This window comes from Zonotrichia albicollis, chromosome 2 (assembly GCF_047830755.1).
Source record: "Zonotrichia albicollis isolate bZonAlb1 chromosome 2, bZonAlb1.hap1, whole genome shotgun sequence".
Taxonomy (NCBI): Eukaryota; Metazoa; Chordata; class Aves; order Passeriformes; family Passerellidae; genus Zonotrichia; species Zonotrichia albicollis.
This window is the reverse complement of record NC_133820.1, coordinates 114,769,847-114,790,547: the sequence shown is the minus strand read 5'-3', so window position 1 is coordinate 114,790,547 and position 20,701 is coordinate 114,769,847. Positions and strand designations below refer to the sequence as shown.

Genomic DNA, 20,701 nt, shown 5'->3' with positions numbered 1-20,701 from the left:
TGGGCTAAAAGTGGCAATGACAGTATTTACAGCACACCCCTCTCCTGGAGGCAGCAGAGAACTCAGGGCTCAGGTCCTGCTTTGTACCCAAACAACAGAGGAGTGCTTGTAAATGCAGCAGGCCCGGCTGGTGGGCTGGTTAACTAAGAAAAAAGGATTAACATACTTCCCTGACAAAAGGGAAAGGTTCTGCATAGCAGTGGGAGAAGGAGGAACAGAATTCAGCACTTCACACAGTCCAAACCTAAATTACTCAGCTGTGTGTCACCAGCACAGGTAACCCCAAAAGGAGGCTCGCTTTCATGTCTACGAGGTCAATCCTCCCTAAATTCCCTCTCTGTAGGCAGTGGACAGCTTTGATTTTCCCTGTTGAGAAGGCTAAGAATAGCTCAGATACCCTGGAGCCCATGGTGTAAAGCCAGCTGGGCAAGCAACAGCCATGAAGCTCTTCTGGGGACTCCCAGACCATGCAATGGCTAAGAATGCAAATTTTGTTATTAATATGGTTCTTCAGACAAATTGCTGGCTATTTATCATGGCAATACTTTAGAAATTTCTAGTAAATGAGATAAAAAATGTTAGACAAAAAAGCAATCTGTCCTTGGGAAGATCACCACGTAACCATTCTATTGAAAATAGCCACGACAGTGTCAGCATCCTTTTCTTTTCTCTGGCTAAATTAGAAAGGGTCCCCTGGCAACTCAAGAAAAACAAGTAATTCTCCCCATCACAGACATGCATCAAGTGCAGTGAGTGGCACAACTGAGAAATCTAGATGACACATTACAGAAAATAAATCCCCAAACAACAAAACATCTCCTTACCTCCTTGACTAAGGATTAGCAAAATAATTTAAAGCAGTAGAATAAGACAAGATTTAGTCTTGGAAAGCAATACAAGAACATACTCTCACAAGAAATGAAAACAAATAACATTTAATTGTATTAAAAGACATAATATTACAGCTTAATGGAAAACTTAAGCAATTTTTGCAGTTTAGCTTTTGCAAAATGGTCACATGAATCACATGAAGTGTCTTCATTCATAGGGCCTTAAAATATTTGGGTATTTTGACCATTTAGAACTGAAGAGGGAACACTGAATGCACTGGTACCTGTTATTCTCACTAGGGAGCACAAAGCTGCACAGAAAGATCTGTTGCAGGTTATTACCAGTTAGCAACCATTCCTCTGACTTTATCACCTGCTGCAACAGAGCCAGAGCTGCCTCTCTGCTCAGGCTGAGACAACCTCCAGAGGAATTACACATGGTGCCAGGCTCCATCATCCCAAACCATGCACAGTCCCCCAGGTCTGGGCAGTTCTGCCTTCCAACCCCTGCAAACTAAAGAGACCCTTCCCAAAATAGGTGCATTCATTCCAGCACAGCAGTGAGTTTTGATGTCTGCAAAGATGCCTCAAACTGCAGATTTACCTGCCAAGGTATTTGACAAAAGGCATTTCCAAGTGTGCTTGTGAGGGGCAAACAGTGTGGGACTCAGCACAAACAGACACAGCCCCATCAAAGATTCAGAGAGCTTCAGCTTTGTCCCTACAGGTAACATTCAGATAAATAAACTTCTGCACACTCCAGCCAGGCTAAGCCTGTGCCAAGCCACTCTGTAGGAATTCCTGCAACAGCTCCTAAGGACTGGCAAAAACTTGTACTACAAAGTCAAACACAACATTCTTCTGGAAATGCAGACCCTTTCCTGGGGCAGTTCTAAAGGCATATCTAGCACAAACAACTATTTTTGCTTGATAAATCCTGTGACAGGATATTCAGTTAGGTCACACTTCTTTACCCTGATGGATAATTTAAATTAAAATCACTGTCCATTCAAGCAAAAAAGAATAGGTCTTAATAGAATAATATCAAGCTAATTTTCATTATACTCTGATATGATAAAAAAATGTTTTTTTTATCAGAGACATAACTATCTGCAATGCAAGGGATTTCCCATAATACATTTCTAACAATTACATCTCCCCTTTTTTAAACACTTTTAATACTCAAAACAGGTACTTACAAACTAATTTCTGACATGACTTGCTGGCTGTGAGTGAATTAAGAGACAAAATACAGGGCATATCAGAGAATAAGATCAGAGGAAATCCTCTGTTGCATATATGTAAGCACAGGAGAATAAATTTTATATGATCGAGACTAAGCCCAGCGTGTAGGATAGCTACAACCTCACCCTCTTCATAACTTATTCATTGTTATATTTTGCCTGTAAGACAGAAAGATGGTAGAAAAGCCATAGAACATGATTGATCAGAGGTAAAAAGTAGTAGGCCACTCCCCTTCTAATAGGAATTAACTTTTTCACCTGCTAAGTAGAGGTTGAATATCCCACTTATGCCTTGGACAATGGAAAACAGCATCACCAAGGTGAGCAGAGAGAACTCAGTATTCATTTAGTCACTGGAGTTTTAAAATCCATGGTAAGAAAAGGACAAACATGAAGATTTGACATGACAGGAATGTGACAGGTCCTTTTTTTTTTTACTGTTTGCCATCCAATTTAATTTCTTGAGCTTGCCGAAAAAGAGCAACCAGAGACTTCAGCACAGGGTAAAAATCATATGAATCAATTCTGTTCTTTGTACCCTTCACCAATGGTATCATGAGTGAAGGCTGACATAACATCCACAAATCACTTCAGTCTACTCTTTTTCTTTTCTTCTCTCAAAAACTATCCTTCAAGCTGAAACTTCCAATAATCTCCTTATAACTCCAAGTTTAATTCAAAAGCATTTTATAGAGAGATACGGAAGTGGGAGACTGTTTTGTTTAATCCTGTGCAACAGTTTATGCTCATACAACAACACTGTCCAACTCTGAAAAGCAGAGGAACAGGGCAAGCCAGGATACAGAGGATACAGCTGACCACACTGGAAATTGTCTGAGTCATTATGGTTCACAATCTCACCTTGTAAATGCTCTGTGGGATATTTTAACAACTACAAATGTCTAGGAATTTGGGGTTAATCAAAAGAAAAATCAGCTCACACATACTAGTTACAGAATGTTTAACAGTGTTGAGGGAGAATCCCACGAGCCTGGCTTGAAATAAGTCTCAACCTCAACACAGGCATCTGGGATAGGAAACTGCCTGGGCTCTGGAAAAGCCAGACCAAACTCATTCCACAGGAAATGCTACCAAAGAAAGCTGGACAGTTAAAAACTGTCAACAAATATGCAGAAACCCCATTCAGAATCACAAGGAAAACACAAGAGCTCAGGAAAAGCTAGGCACAAACTAGGGGCCAGAACCTCTATTGCATTTTCCTCTTCATGGTGCAGACAGAAAAACTGAAGTCATCCTAAAGAAAACTTGAGTGTATACAGCTGTCAAACCAAGCACTTTTCCATCCATCTTGATGAGAACATACAACCACTTTTAAAAGCCGTTCCCCTTCCTTCAGGAAGTTTGCATCACTGGGATTGGTCATGCAACATTTAGAGCCCTGTACACATGAACAGCGCCACTCTATAAAAGCCTTCCCAAAGATTAACTCCCTGCCCAAAGCCAACCAGTGTGTTATTTGTATGAGCAAGAAATCACTCCTTCTCCACAATATTCCTATTGGAGAAGTGCATGGCCCAGTTCCTGCCCAAGCATCACTATGCCTGTGCTTTAACCCACCAAACAATGTGATTTCTTCTTTTTCTAAGAGCCATCTATCATGTATGGAAGCTGCTGCTTGCTGCAGAGGGTGAAAAACTGGTGAAAAAGAGGGTTAAAATTATACTACTTGTACTGGGGAGGAGTATATATTCCCTCCTTTATCCTCATCACCTTCCTGGTCTGAATGAAGGGATCTGTGGTGAATTCAATATCCTGGCACTAGAGAGAGGGGTAGAATTGGCAGTAGCACTGTGGAGATGGAACTGGTAGGGTTGGTGTGGCTCTCAGGAGGGCACTACCCTGGAGCACAGACATCACACATCCATGTTTAGTGATGCTGGTGACCTGTACATTCAGAATTTCACCACTTACACAGTGCTATTCAATACACACTTATCTGGAGGTGGATTTGTTCCCTTTTCCGGTCCTCTCTTCAAAATCAAACACCAGCATTCTCCATTTGCTATAATATTAACTTCTGACAAACATTTATTTGTGTTAATGGGGAAGAAATAGGTAAACTGAGAGGAAAGATGAACTTGGATAAATCCATAAAACTACTTAATGGGTGGGGTCTAGCCTAGCTCTGACTGTGACTGAGTTTCAGGCAGGAATGTAGCATGGTCCCAGATGTGATGTCTCCCTTAATACTGCCAGAGATTTGTGCTTTTTTACTGTTCCCTGTATTGGGAAGCAGCTGTGGCTCACAGCTGCAGTTCTTGCTGTGAGGGTAACACAGAGAGTCTGGCTGATGCTGTGCACTTCAAGTCTATAGATCATGATAAAATTACACAGTGGAACTTGTCAGAAATAGTAGGCTGCAATTAAAAGGATATATAGCACACTTCACAAAAACTTAACAGCAGAAATTATTGTACACAGAGACATTGCTACTTACTGACTACTGGTACCATTCCCACCTTTTTGGCTCATGGATGTTTTGCAGATGCACACATCTGCAGTATGCAGTTATCACAGTCCTGACTTTTCTCAGGTTTTCTCTGTACATGGAAAACTGCACGCATGCATATCATGTAGCATGCACTCACATAGATGTCAGCACCAAATAATACATCCCACTGAAGAACAACACTGCAAACAAATGAAGTCTTTTATCCCAGCTCTCCTACCCATCTTTACACACAAAATGAAATGACATTTTGAGCTGCTCTGATTTCTGAAGCTTTTTTTATTTAGAAGCCTTCATATGACATAGAAGTATCAGGTCTCCATTTGACAGAGTATCAGGTTGACTCATATCAAGTTAAACTCTCCTTCAGGCTAAGAACAAAATACCCTGACATGTTGCCATGCAGAGTTAGAGTGGCAAATTCCCCAGATTATAACACATCTGTTGAAAACCAGTTCCCTAGCACAAGGGTTATGTTTCTATTCCTCTTATTCTTTGCTTTCTCCTTCTCTGCATATACTTCACATTTCTCTGCAGTTTTTCTGATCTTGCAGGTTCTCATCCCCTTTTAAGCTATCCTAGCATCCCAAATATATACAGAACTAGAATATACATTTGTAGATTTAACTCACTTTTCCAAAAAGTCTTACTTATTATAAGAGCAAGTAAAAGGAGGGGTAATTTTTTATAGTGAGAAGCATTTAGGGCAATACTGCACACTCTGACATGTTAAGGTTTTTCAGAGGAGGAAAGACATCTATGTCAGTGCTCTCTATTTAAGACTAACAATTACAATGCAATCTCTCATCTGCACAGGCCTTTTGTGAACTGACATGCACCTCATTTGTTTAAATGATCAACTAAAGCACATTATGAGTCAATCAGTTCTAACTACCAGGAAAATAAGAGCCCATACCTAAATTCATTTGCTGCAGGCGGATGGTGGATTGCTTTTCTGTCCCTTTATGCTGCAATCCTGCTCCCTCAGATCTTCTCTACTAAGAGGGGGACATACCAGGAGGTCAGTTTTCTGACAAGGTCATCTGCCTTCAGAGTATGAAGAGAATTGCACAGAAAGTGGGTTGGGCTATATTTAGAGTTTGGTCCAACTCCGTGCCAAGGTCCCCCCCGCTGTCTCTCTCTTGCAGCACCGTCTCAGGTTTATTCTTGCAGATTCTCAGCCCACAGAACACACGAGAATAGAAAAGTCGCTCTGAGCTACTGCCGGATCGAGGTTTTTTTGCAATTTGCTAAAAACAAGTGGATCAGCAGTTCAGATGAGAACTCCTTAAATCACTCACTCTTCCAGTCCTTATCTTTATTTAAGTGGATTTTCCCTTTTCAGTTGAATAAGGGGAGGAAACTGCCTGGGATAGAGCAAAAAGACTCTCCTGAGCTAAGGTAAGGTTGCTTCATTTTTGTATTGTCATTGTAATTACAGCTCAATTAATGATTTGGATCCGATATGCTTCTTCTGCTACGCCAGTTTTGCATGTCAGTATTAAGGGTATTTTTAGATAATGAAATTCTCCATGTAGAAATATCAATTGTCATTATCACTGTCCATAAGAAATGGGAAAATAAAAGGTTATCAGCATGTGAAATAGAATATATACTATCTGATTTTTACCTGCTTAAATTACTGTAAAAAGCACACAGCTATGCCAATAGACTATATCATTCTGAAAATGAGAGAACCCCAAATGTGTGGCTATATGCACATGATTACATATACAGGCATGCATATAGATGTGCTGAGAGATGCTCCAGCCACACTCTTTTGCACAATATGAGCAAGCATGGCTGCAAGTTTGTGATATAGGGCTTGCAGCAAATGGCACAGATATGAGTAAAAAAAAATTAATAAATGAACATGTGCTCAAATCCCTTTATAGTTCCAAAGTTGCTCAGCTTCAGTGTACAGGCAGCATTACAGATCATATTGTATTTGCTTTCCTTTCCACTGTAAGCTATACACTGCTTCAGCATTGCTTCTCTTTTTAAACACACATACGGCTCAACAATCTTCCTCATTTTAAACTGTTGTGACTCTTAAGGGAAAAAACCTCTAGGCAGAATACATCATTGCATACCTGTCTGTTAGGAGATCCTAACACACTTCAGCTCACATGGCCAAGATGATACTGTAGTGTGGATCCAACATGTGGGGAATGTTGTCATGTAAAGACACTCCGGAGCCATGGATTTAGCACTGGCACACACACACACACTTTCTAATGCAACATGACCTCAGCAAGACCACAGGAATGGTAACGTGAAAAATTGGGTAGGAAGGTCCACTGGATCCAAAGGTCCGAACACTGATGGGACAGCACCAACTCAGTGGACAACATAATCACTGTGTAAAAGCCTTAGCAGAAGCAACTAAACAAAGACAGATGGATTCTGGATTAAAATTCAGCAAAGAGCAAGAGAACTCACTGTGAGTTCAGCTAAGGTGACTGAGTGAATTCCTGTACTTCTTTCAGGTTGTCTTAATACAGCTGCTGGTTAAACAATGCCATGCAACATTCTAAATTGGCAAAAGTCTTATCTGCTGAAAAAACTTCTCATTTTGCTCACTCTCAACTATATATAGGATCTTCTCATCCTTTGCTTCTGATTTTGCTTAGTAATTTATGCTTGGAGTCTTGAGTGTTAAGTTTATAATTATAAATTTGACAGAAGTAATAAATTTATAATTTGACAGAAGTAATAAACACAATCCATTTCACACAAAATACTTCCTAGCAGTGCTAAGACTGTTTAACAAATGAAAATTATGGTAGCATGCCATGGAACCAACTTGGGCTGTGTTGCATGTGATAACTGTGATTCATCCAGAAGGTTTGTATTGCGAGAACTTGAAGAAAAGGCTGCTAAAGGAGGGTTGCTGAAATACTGCACATGCATTTATCAAATTTATCAGCAAGTAAAAGGCGTCACAGTATAAAAGCACCTAGTGCAGTCTAAGATCCAAAGATCCGAAGAATCTTTTATAAACAGTTGGTTTACACTGATAGAAAAGGGGAAAAATACATTTTAATAAATTTTAAATGTTCATTTTAAATGTTTGCCTGATGAATCAACTTAGTTTTTGTGACACTTCGTGGTACTATTCTCCATCTGCACATGGGAAAATATTACTTAATCCCCCACCAATATTAAAGACATCAGGGATGTAGGGTTGGCTTAAAAAAAAGCGGTAGTGCTGTGACTGAGCTTCCTAATGCAGTGCTCCCAAACACCCCTGGCAGATGGACAGGAACTGCTGTGTCAGTGGCAGACAGGACTGGCTTGTTTTGAAGGAAGGGTCATCACACCCTCCCCACAGGAGCTGAGCCTAAAATGTGTCTGTCACCCAAACTGGTGGGAGGTTTGTTGACACGGGGATGACAGAATGACAGCTTTGGAAAATGGCAGTAGGATGATGAATATGGGCATGGCATTACCAGAAGAAGCTAGAAAGAAGCATATCTGAGTGAACAGGCCTCATATTCTAAGGTAGACAAACCTTAGAATACCTCCATCTGCTTCTAACCTTTTTCTGAAGCCAATCTTACTTGGTGGGTTCTTCCTCCTCCTATTCTCTTCTCATAAAACCCCATTAAAAAATTCCAGCACAGTGAGCTAGCTTTGTCTTGCTAAGGTGTGGTCTCCAGTGGGCACAATATGTCCATTCTAGTGGAGACCACTATACAAGTGAAAATAATTTAAACATAGTAAATTAAAAGGAGGAAATTTATTTTTTTCTCTTCTCGTGTAAGAAGGAAAGAAAGACTGAAACCCTTCATTTCTCTTAGAGGGGCTGATGGGGCTGAAACCCACCTTCCTCCCTTGTGGTGGTAGGGCATGGCCATACATACTGAATGACATGTCCAAGGCTGTGGAGGAGGAGGAGGAGGAGGAAAGGAAAGCTTGGCTGATGATGCGTGCTGCCAGCTGGCCAGGCAAAGCTCCAAGAGGACATTCACTCACCCCTTGCTTTGGCACTGTCCCTCTCAGCTGACAGGTGTAAGCAGGACCAGAGCCAGATGGGTAAATCCAAACAGCACCAGGGGAACAAGTTCCACCAGCATCAGATCCCCTGCTCCACTCCCTGTATTTACCTTCTGCCTTGGGGCTTTCTTCTGGTGCAACCAAACAACAAACAGCCCTGGGATTTTTCTCCCTCCCTGCCAAGCTGAGCAGACAGAAACAAGCTGGGATTTTGGGGAGAGTCAAAGCATATCTCAACAAAGACCTTTAACAAGAGGTCCTGCCAGCAGCAATGCTACACACACCTCTGCAGTCAACCTGCAGGACCCAAGACTCATCTCCAGCCAGCACCATCAATGCATAGCTGGTGCTGCAGCTAGCATCGAGGCAGGGACACCCAAAAGGGGCTTGGAGAGTGTGAGAAAGGTAAAGGGAGCTCTTGGAGTCAGTCTGTGAGTACTTGGATACAGCCCTGTGTGTATATCTGCATAAAGGAGGAACACAGAACTTGGTATGAAGACAGGGGCTACAGCTGCTGAAGGAGATCTGCCTTAAATCCTGCACTGAAATTTTCTTTCACAAGCTTTAGTGACTATTGACACTACTTCTATACTTTCCAGAAAGGGATGGATGATGATATGCCAATATATGCTGTATATTGGAAAGAGAGATAGCTATAGACACAGAAAAATTCCAAAGCTTTAATTAAGCAGTTAATTAAATAATTATAGTCATTCAGCTAAGCAGTACTTTCCCCTGAGACTTACTTGTAATAAAGACAGGGAAAGAAATCAAAGTTCATACTCACAACCAGGCACATAACCCCAGCCTTTGTCTGACCTGATTTCACAAATCCATCTTTCAAAAATAGGAGGGGAAAAAGCCCCAACAACACAACTTTTCCATAGGGTGCCCTGCTGGTAGAGTGAGATGTCTTTGCAGAAAACTGTGTGCACTGAGGAGAGGAATAGACCCATCATTTCCATTTTCTTTCTTGTCCCAATACAAGTGTTGGGACTGACAGAACGATCTCCAGCACTGTTTTTCATGCTTTGCATTACAGAATATCTCTTTTAACTGTGGCAAATTGAGTGTTGTCTACTCAAAGCACAATAAATCTTCATGCTCACAGTAAGGCACAGGACAAGAAATGCACTGGAACAGTGAGGTACTCTTCAGGCCTGCAGCACCACACTGCTTAGCAGCAAAATGCCAGCTTGAAACTCAGGAAAACTGCAGGCAGACCACAATCTGCTACACCCAGTGCTCTACTTCTCACCCAGACAACTTCGTGGTTCTACTCAGTAAAATTTTCTATTTCTCAGTCCTTACTTTGGTTATTATTCAGGATGGGTATACAACCCATTCATTTGAGAAGATGAAGGTTATCAACTTTAAAACAATTTCCACTGACAATCCCACCTACACAGTGCAGCATTAAGCTATACAGGAAGAAGCAGTTAAAATTTGGATTATACAAAACTGACACAAATTTCTTATCTTCCATTACATAAGCCCAAGTTCTTTCAATTGCAGCAAACTCACAGTGACCACTACTGATGCTAAAATGCCACAGAAAGGAATCCAACAACACTTGAGTTCTTCTGTGTCAAACATCAGAGGGTGAAAGTGCATATAGACAGCTGCAAACCAGTAAATTACAATTTTACATAAAATGAAACATAGTCCTGTTAAAAGAAATCCTTGGAAGTGAACTTTCTCACTTTTCACTCATAGCCAGCTTTTTAGTATACCAATCTGATCTGCAGGCATTCACTTCAACAGGAGAACAGAATCCAATCCCAGCACAAATAACATTGCAAAAAAAAAAAAAAAAAAAAAAAAAAACAACAAAAAAAAATCATTATTTACAACGTGGTTGTATTTTAGCACAGTCCTCATGCACTTTTCTAATCACAAATAATATTGTGGGTGAATATAAGAATGAAGGAGGGAAAAAACCCTCTAAATGGATGTCAAATAATTGAGATACTCTCCCTAAAGATACAATGTAAAAATCATGTACAAAGCACAGTAAAAATAGGCATTTTACACTATCTTGTCTGTCTCTAGGAACACTCAATTTAAATAGCAAATGAGCAGCAGTCACTCTTCCTGTCACTGCATTTTCCTCTGCTAACACAACCCTTAGAGATGCCATCCAGTCCAACTTGATGCATGTCCTCTCTCACAACACCTGCCTGAAAGAGGGGGACAGAAAGGAAGTCCCCCTTGGAAGAAAGTGAGACTGTACAGGATGAGCTTGTCAATATATGGAAAAATGAAGGGCTCGAGCACCTGCTGCTGCTGTGCAGTTCTCACCCAGCCAAGCCAAGGGGCTGCACATTCCTTGCTGTGCATTCACCCACTCACCAGCACCAACCCACTTAGGAGGAGACACAACCAGGCTGTGTGTGACAATGTTCCTCACTCAGGGTTCACCAAATGTGGAATTTTTCTTCACTTGGGGTCACCAGATGTGGTGGTGCTTGCAGGGGTCCCAGGGCAAGGGAAGAGACAAGAATCTTGACTCCGTGTTTCAGAAGGCTGATTTATTATTTCATGATATATATTACATTAAAGGAAAATGGTATATTAAAACTATGCTAAAAGAATAGAAGAAAGGATTTAATCAGAAGGCTTGAAAGGAATAGAAAGGAAGGAATGAACAACAAAAGCTCGTAACTCTCAGAGAGTCCAAGCCAGCTGATGTGACTGGCCATTAATTAGAAAAAACCAACATGGACCAATCAAAGATGCACCTGTTGCATTCCACAGCAGCAGATAATCATTGATTTTCTTTTCCCCCGAGGCTTCTCAGCTTCTCAGGAGAAAAATCCTGCAAAGGGATTTTTCAGAAAATATCATGGCGACAGCTGGGATGGAGTTTCTCCACACAGACAAGCAGACACCAAGAGGTTGAAATTATATGACCTTTTTTGCAACTTGAGGCTCTTGAAGGGGGAAAAACAGAGCTTTTCTTCCCCTTCACACTAACTTTCATCTGACTTTCAGCTGTCTGAAGTGCAGACGATGAAGTCTAATTATACGTTTATTGAGTCTTGCCAGAGATTGGCTCCTTACGTGGGCAAAGAATTTCACAAATCTCTTTGGGAGCCTGGATATTCCTCCATTTTAGATTTCCCGGTCATAAGTGTACAAGGTGGGTTTCTCATCAAGTTTGCTCCTTGACACAGAAACAAAGGAAGAAATTCCAGGTTTCATCAAACAATGCAGGGCATGGAATGATGACTGCAGAAGGTTCAGCTGGACTCTTCCCTACTGGTGACATGTCATTTAAATAGAGCTGCTAACACCGAAGACATTTTTATTATTAAATGTCCAAAGCTATGGCATGTACCAAGCAGTCAATATTCTATTGTACAATTGCACAGATGAGCTGTGTTTGCTTTGTGTAAATGTCCAGTGCACATGGTCAGAGTCATGGAGGGAGTTCTAGAGGATTTATTTGGATGGAAGTCAGGTGCATGTGTGTGCTTTGTTATCCTAAAGAGACTGGGAGTAGGCATTGATGCATTGAGAGGGACTACTTAGCCTTTAGCAGACCACTAGCACTTCTTCCACCTCAGTTTGTCTTACTGTAAAAAAAAAAAAAAAAGAAGAAGAATAAAAGAATGTAGAAATATCCCTTAATGGGGTTTGTTGGAGCCTGAATAACATATGTAACGTTCTGTGGGATTCTGGAAGTGCTATAGGGGAATATAATAGTTTGTTATATTCTGGCAGAAAGGACACGAAATCCCTTTCTTTGACACTTGAAAAAGCATGAGTGTTTTTAAAAGTGTTTTTAAGAATCCAAACCCATTGCATGCAGATCATTAATAGGAAGAACAAACTTGGGGCTCACACTCTCAGAGCCACAACTCAGTCAGATGCACTTTGATTTGAGCTACAATCTCCAGGTTCCAGCACTGACAGCCACAATCAAAAGCTTCTTGGTCATGTCTCTGCTATTCAGCAGCTTTGGGGACAGTGCCCATGACATGACACAAGAGAGAGATAAGGGTGAGCCTTATCCAGAGGGTGTCACTACTGCATCCAGCCCAAGGACAAACTGCTGACAGACTCTGCAGAGCTGGGGCCAGAACATCCACAGGCTGGGAGAGACAGAAGCAGTGCTTTATCTAGGTCCTGAGGCCTGAGCTTGAGACAGCCTCGTAAGGCAGATGTCCCCTGGTATCCTGCACAAATTCACATGATGTGAGCTCTTCCTTTGAAACACTATAGGGAAATGCAGTCTCCACCTTGTTGTTTTACTCCAAGACTGCTGATAAGGAATCCCCTGTGGAGCAGAACACTCCCCACAGCACAACAGGGATGAGATAGGCAGCACATCTGCAGAGGGAGATCAGTGCCTTAGCCAAAGTTACAGAAAACAGCAACTGTAAGATATTCCATGCCTTACAACATGGGAAACAGCGTAACCCTCACGTCAGAGATACTTTGTCTCTCACTGTTTGTCTTTGGGAGCAGAAAGAATGGCTATATACAATTAATGATATCAAACAGAGCCCAGGCATAGCAATAAAAAACCTTAACAATCCATTAAGTACTGTCATGATCATTTTATCCTTTTGTTTTTGTTTTAAACTGAACTAATTACTTAGCTCAGCAATGGCCAGGACTGGAAGGCTACAACAGGATGGTAATGAAGGTATAACCCTGGGGAACAATTTTGATTATGGTGAAGGTTTCAGCTGACTACATTTTAATTAATCTGAGTAGTACAGCATTCTGAATCCCCAGATATCCCAGATCAATTTGGAGACTAACATGACTCATTTTACAGCATACTTTAACGCTGCTCTAATAAATTCTTCAACAGTTCTTTTAAGTCTCAGAGGTAATTTAATTTCTCTTCTATTTTTATTATAGAGGCTTTCAAAAGACATTTCGACTACATATCATTAAAATCATGTGGCTGTGGAATGCCAAATATAGCATCAGATACCAAATAACTCTTCCATATTTGTATTAATTAAAAAGCACAAAGGCATTCCTAATTACAAAAGAAGGATTTTTATTTGTATTGATAAAGCATTTTAAATTTAAAATATGTCTCTATTATAATAAAGATGAGCCACAGTAGCATTTGGCTAAAAAACTCAGCAGCATAATAATATGAGATAACGTGACAAGATAAAAGCAGGATGTTCAGGGTTCAACACATGATGCAGTGTCATATACATTTTCTGTATAATCCAGGCTTAAGGAAGTCATGCTTAAAGTCTGACAAAACAAGAAATACCTGGCAAACAAAGAAACAGATCCCAAAGTAAGCAAGTTTTGAGCTCATACATCATAAGACCCATAAGATGATGTCATTTATATATTTAAATTCAGAAAGCACATAAATTTTCCTCCTCTGCATCATTAATTCACCACTGTTTTGCTACTGTATGGAAATGAAAATGTTAACTTGCCCAATACTCTCCCTGCTTCTACTGAGACACTGCAGACCCCAGTATCAGTTAAATGTGACCTGCAGAGGTGGCTGCACACTGTCCCCATCCAGCAGCACCAGTAGATATCAAATCTTCCTCCAAGAGGGATGTAAAAACCAGGAAAAGATCCAGACAATGTGAAAAGACCGGAAAAAACCCCTGAAGACAGTATTCAAGCAGAAAGGGCTAAACCCAAGAGAAGGGCAGCCAGCACAGACCACTGAAGCCAGGGGCAGTGGTGGCAGGAAAGCAAATGAGGGCAAGAGATGTGGAGCTCTAATTCTGAGGCAGAACCCTTCTCCTTGTTGTCATGTATAAAATGTTGTGTTTCCCCCCTCTCCCCTCTCACAGGGTGAGCTGCTGCACCCCCTGCTCAGGCTCTGGGCAGTTCCTTGGTCCCTGCTAGAGGCACTGTCACACTGGGGTGGAAGCACTCTTGCTCCTGGCAGCTCCTACCCCTGTGAAGGGGTACCAAGTCCCTCCCTGCTACACCACCAGGCCAAATGCAGCCCAACTCTGCCAGCTGTTCATTGCTGTTACCTAAATCTTTCGAAAAGACAGGCACTGAAGAGGCTGGGGGAAAGAAGGAGAAGTAAATTCACATGTCCCTTAACCCCAGTGTATCCATAAAGCTGACAAAACCCAACCCAATTAAAACAAAGCATGAATTAGATTAGTTTTCCAGGGTGAAACTGTTCTGTGCAGGATAAAAAAGCACATCCCACTTCTGTGCAGGAGCAATTAAGTAAATGTGATTTAAGAGAATGATAATGGATTTCCTTGGACAACGGGCAAGGTACAGACCTATGGCCACATCTCTAATAAGGCATTTAGTTCATTATTTTGTTTTCTTCTTTCTAACCCAACAGTACCACAGATATTCTATTTTGCACTTGTCATTACCCCAACAGTTACAGCAATAATTTGTTACAGTAATTAATCACAGAATTGGGTAAAGGTAATGGCATTCTCTGGAGCATGTAAAGTTATTCCAGGTTGGAAACCAGCCATTCATGCTTAGCAGTAATTGTGAAACCAATATTTAAAGAGCTTGGACTGCAAACCTCAAAAAGGAAAAAGCATCAAATTATTACTGCAGAACAGGGCATAAAACCTGCCTATTTTATTTGGAGAGGCAGCCTCTGCACAGATTTGCAAGCCTCAGTAACTTTAATTTTTTTTCTGTTTTTTTGATTATTTTGTTCACACTGGGCAACCAACTGAGTATTTAGTTCAGGTTTCAGAAGAACTTGAGTGATGTATTTAACAACCACTGGGCCACCACTTACACTGCAAGCCAGCAGGAAAGGAACAGCTGCTATTGCTCTCTCTGCCTCAGGTTAAGCACCAGCACTGGGAACCCTGTACCAGGAAAGTGTAAAAGGACCAGCACTTACATGCTGCAGCGTCAAGTGATCTAGAATTCCCTCTTGATTTTCTGTTTTTCACCTATGCCATATCTTTTAATTGCATCCAAGGATGTGGAAAAGTAAATAACATGGTGCACTTTACCTTGGGCTGACCCTAAAAACTTCAAACTTGCTTCAAAACTGCAAGTTTGGGCAGATCATAGCCAGAACCTCAGAAGGGAGGCCAAAAGAGCTTGAGCCTACCAAGTTCTATCACTCCATGGCTCTGAACAATACTCTGGCTGACAAAAAAAAAGAGATAGGTCAAAAGCCTCCAACCTGTGTACAACACAGAAAGTATTCAAGACATCAAAAAATTCTCAACTTCCAAATTGAAAATGGGAAGCAGAAGTGACTGCAGAGTACTTTAATTCAAAAAACTGCTGCTGTTCTGGTTTCTTGGTCAAGACTTGTGTCAGCATGTGTTTCATTAAGCACGCTTGTAGTCTGCTATACAAGGGTGAGAAAAAGTTCCTTCTGCCGTACTCTTCTGTTCAGCTGTGGGGTCATTTTTTCTAAGACAGTTTTGAAGTGTACAGAGCCAGGAACTGGACATGATCACACATCCATAGATCTGTGCTGCACTGAACACAGTCTGCTCCAAGGTGTGAGCAACTGGCCTGCAGAAGGAACAGGACTCAACCCCAATCTGTCTCGGATGGTTCCCCTTGCTCCTCTCAGGAGGCCCAAAGCAGGCAGCTGCTCCTCCTCATCAGGAGGGCTTGCTGTGGCATCCCAACAGATCAGGCTCCATCCCCCATCAATCTATACATTATTAATCTTATCTGGAGCAGACATTGCTGACGCCCAGCTTCCTCAGTGTCTGGAGGAATACCAGCTGTCTCCAGTTCAGCACAAGGAAATTGAATCTCTGCATGTATCAAGAAGAAATATTTCTTAAGGATTCAGAGTCCTCCTCCTCTCCTTTCCCTGTGCACTACCACAGCAGCTGCCTGCGTTCATATGCCCCTCCATGGCAATGCATGCCCAGGGGCAACACGCTCCTTTCTTCATCCTCTGCTTACAAAATGACTGTGCCACTTTCTCTCACACAAGGACCTGGCCCCATCCATTGGATGTCCATCCATTGCCCATCCATTGTAGGTTTTTTGGGATGGCTTACACAACCATCTGTGTCTTTATCAGACCAACACAAGGAGATGCCCAGATTTTGCAGCCAGTGGAAGATAGGGCAGCACACCTCTCAGAGCACAGGAATGGACACTAAAGAAAACTACTGTACTCAACAACTCCTTAAAATACCTCTAAGAAGTCCTTCATGTTCTTTGTACTAAGGTTCAACAATTTCTGTGGTTCTTTTCATCAGCTGTGGAGCATTACAGACAAGAGATACCACACACTTGCTAATGTTGTAAATAAAATAGTTCATTGCTACTGAAAGAGAACCAAATAGAGAAACAACATCTAACCTTGAACTTAAGAGCAGGTTTTTAAGGGGTAGCATATAAGATTCATATACATCAACCTTAGAAGTGACCTTAAAGAACCTGATAGCAAATTACACAAAAAAGGGGAAGAAAATGATTTTTAATTACTTACAGATCTTTTTAAGTCTCTAACCATCTTAGAGATGTTCTCATGGTTGTGGACATGGCACAGACTGGTGTATTACAAAAACATGGTTTGATCAAGTCCGTAAAATGGTAGATTAACTCCTTAAAATCCAAAGAGCACTAAGTAAGCTAATTTCACATCAGAAACTTGTTTCTTTGACCAGTTCTGCATTTCAGGCTGCAGTCCAGCAGTAAGTTGGTTTATGAACAGTCACATTAAGAGACACATATCTTGCATATCTTATCCTCTCTAGGAACTCAGGGGTCTCTACTGTGTCAACATTACATGTGAGGAAGCACTATTTTAAAATAAAAACATTTCACTCTGAGGTAAAAAGTTATTTCCAAACAGTTTTTGATCCCCAAAATCAAGAACTGAGACTTTGCTAGCAAGTGGGAGAGTTTTCTACAAATCAAAAGGTTACAATCAAGTGATGAAAGCAACCAGAAATGGTTCACAAGCAGACATTTTTAGTGTAGAAAGTGACACTCCATGCTCAGGTCTAATAAAAGCCCATCAGATGCTGTTACGAAAAAGACACTAATTTGACCCACTGTTTTCCACAGGCTTACAGCACCAATAAATCCATGTTTGTGTCATTAATCTGTAGAACTAATGACCAGTAAGAGTGCAGTAAGTGGTGATTAAAGCAATAGAAACGGCCCATTATGCAGATCTTATTGCCACTGTGTGTGTGGTAAAGGAATATTAAATTCAAAAATTGTGCTCATTTTACACAGTTGGGCTCTCCAATGAAAGCTGGATCTGGATCATGTTAGTGTAATAACATGTTCTCAAGTGCTATTTTATTTTTTAAATTGGTAATTATAATTAAATACTCTGGCTGAATAGTATTACCCTCACCCACATACACCGTCAAAATAAGATGTCAAATTTACTTTTCCTACAGCTTGATTTTGGCAAAACAAGTAATCTGTACTCTCAGGTACTATTTAGAAGGCAAGATCAGCAGATTGAGCCATTTACCTCCTCAAATATTGCACTTTTTGCCACGTAACTTCAGCCATGGCAAATAAAAATCTGTCATAAATCTGTGTTTGACGGGGCTCTTTATGCCTCTTGGAGCATACTGATTAAGTTTTGTATGCCCTGGTATGAAGTACTTGAAAAAAATAAAGATTTCCAAGTTGAAAACTGAAACATGTTATAATCCATACTTAAATTCCACAAGGCAAATCTACTCACATAAGTTTACCTGGCAAACATGCATGAAGGTGCTTTGACTGTTTATCATTGCAACAAAGGAAGACTGGATAAGCACTTATATCTCAACAAATTAGCTTTAGCCTATGGGCTTCCCCATACTCACGTCTGGGTTTGACCCTTACAGTCACGTATGTATTTCTACTAAGATACTTTCACTCAGCCTTCATCACAAGGCAATGACAATTAGTTCCCATTAACTGATTTCCAATTAACCAGAGGTTTTAAGAATCTGATGCCTCACATTCTACTGCAGAGTTGGAGCCAAGATCTGCCTGTTTATACTGGACAAAGCAATTTAAATATACTCTAGTAAGAGAGTTAGATTTTAATCATGTAAGACACAGTATTTGTCCAAGCAAAAAGCACAAGAGGAATACACTAAATACACAAAAGAAAATAAACCCCCAAAATGTGGCTGTTGAAAGAAAAATTATGGTTGCATCTCATGTTAGAAATGTTGATATATGAGTTCAGAGTTGCTGCCAAAGTTATGGTCATTCTGAATACATACTGGTTGTTCAGCTTCTACCCACCAGATTTAAAGAATAAAACAACACAAAGGTTTGCATAGATCTGATACTTAATGTAAAACTAAACAAGTTGTTTGCTTTTTTTGTTGTCTTGTTTTGTTAAAATCAACTACCATTCTGCATGTGTTTAGAAAAAGTCACATTTTTCAGGAGTCTTTTAATCAACTGTAGCAATTTATAAACCCATTTCAAAAATAAATATTTAGAGGTCATGTAAGCAATGAACTCAGAGAATGGCTGAGATCCAAGCATTGTGTAGACTGAATGACATGATCCTCCAGACATTTTTCTGCCCATGTGGTGCCATCAAAGAATTCTGGGGGGGGTTTTGGTTTTTTTTTAAACATCATGACAAAAATTAGGAAGGAAATAGAGAGACATATGAGAACTGTGAAGTGAGACAGGAATAATGCAAGAGGGGGTCACATCCCATCACTCAAACATGGGTCAGCAGAAGGGAAGGAATGAGATAAGAAAAATCAGAGCAGCAATGGCAGCCAGGTCTTTTCTTGGAAAGAGCTTAAGAACAGAATTAAAATCAAACACAACCATCACATTTCTCTTCAGACCTCAGCTACTCTCTGTACTCTCCTCTTCTCACCAGTTTGGACATGACTTTTCCCAGGAAACCATCTTCAATTGCCCATTTGGACTGTGAGGTGCTTGAGGAAAGCACTGAGGACTCGGCTGTCAGACCAACATTAAATATGGTTGGCAAAATACTCTGCTCCACTAATTACCATTCTTAAATCAAAAAGCTTCCTGAGGGTGACCAAGGAAAAGGGGAAGGAGTAACAACACCTCACTGTTGATAAATAATTTGCCATTTCAGACCACTGGAAAACTCTAGAGAAGTGCTGCTTCTCCTTCAGTTTAAATACAAGCACAAGAGACTGAGGCACCTTGATTTTGACAGCCACACAAAAGACACTTCTCTGGACTGGTCACCAACCATGCCAGGTCTCTACAGCAATTTGCAGCAATATCCTTAATTGGATTATGCTGCTAAATTAGCTGCAGATGCCTCTGTAGTCAATCTTTCCTCAGCTGCGTGCTTCAGAAAAAATGAACTGGAAAAGTCTACTTCATCGGCTCGGTATCGGCCACAAAAAACTGCATGAAACCATGAAGTCAAGCTCAAACACCCCTGGAGAATTCTGGAGCATCACTGTCACATCTCCATTTTACAATTTCATCCACTCAGCTGAAAGGATGTTTAAAACCAACATTTCTGGGGACAAAGAAAATCCCATCTCATTCTTCTTTCATTACTGTAGTGTGGCTGAAACCTTCTATTCTCAGAAAAGCCAAAAATAAATAAATGCTGGTATATGCAGGGAAGTTTTAGCCTCAGAAGTGGAATTTCTCACAAGAACTGTTGAGCAGCTGAAGACATAGGAAGGAACACTATTCCTTCTCTCAGCTAAAGCAGTTGCTACCATGATTATATCATCTGCCTTTAAGGTTCACTTGCACAAAGGGAGGTGAGCCTATCAGTAAATGACAGACTAAATTATCACACACCCATAAATCTCTCCTTCTGTAGCTGCTGTACACCAGAGGATCACCATGAAAGCAGATCCATACCCAAGGTGAAGACCTTCCTGTAAACCTGAGCTCCATTTCAGCATCCTGAGATGCTGTTTCTTGACAGCATGACATGAGCCATTGTGCTGACAGCCAGGCTGTTCCTGAGAAACACCCTTGCACTTCCATGCCTGACTCTTCTCCTACTTTCTCGGGTTTGCCTCCATATCTGAAAAGCTTGCTTGGTGCTCCAACTCATCCTATACCATGAGCTAAAACCTTAAACGTTAAACCCATAGTTCTTTATTTTGGGTTTAAGTCTGAGATTGAGAATCTAATAAAACCCAGGATACTCAAACTATGTCCTGAAACTACAACAATCCTTTTCCCAGCACCTTCTGTATATATACACTGGAAAAAAAACTACAAAGCTTATCAGAAGAAAA

General features: G+C 40.8%; 2 protein-coding genes across 5 annotated transcripts in view; one reads left to right on the top strand and one right to left on the bottom strand.

Moving 5' to 3' along the window:
- CMSS1 (cms1 ribosomal small subunit homolog) overlaps positions 1-20,701 on the bottom strand; it is a 222,830-nt gene that overhangs the window by 26,783 nt on the left and 175,346 nt on the right. The window contains exon 1 of one of the 4 annotated variants that reach the window (XM_005487134.4): positions 5,461-5,676. The exons of the other annotated variants lie outside the window; for them this stretch is intronic. Coding sequence (XP_005487191.2) covers positions 5,461-5,470 — 10 coding nt within the window. The 5' untranslated portion in view covers positions 5,471-5,676. Of the gene's footprint in view, positions 1-5,460; positions 5,677-20,701 lie in introns of those variants that run through there. 4 annotated transcript variants of the gene reach the window in all.
- Positions 5,747-20,701, top strand: part of FILIP1L (filamin A interacting protein 1 like) — a 188,009-nt gene continuing 173,054 nt past the window's right edge. Inside the window, exon 1 of the mRNA XM_026793563.2 lies at positions 5,747-5,945. The gene's annotated coding sequence lies outside the window, so the exon portion shown is untranslated. The remainder of the gene's footprint in view (positions 5,946-20,701) is intronic.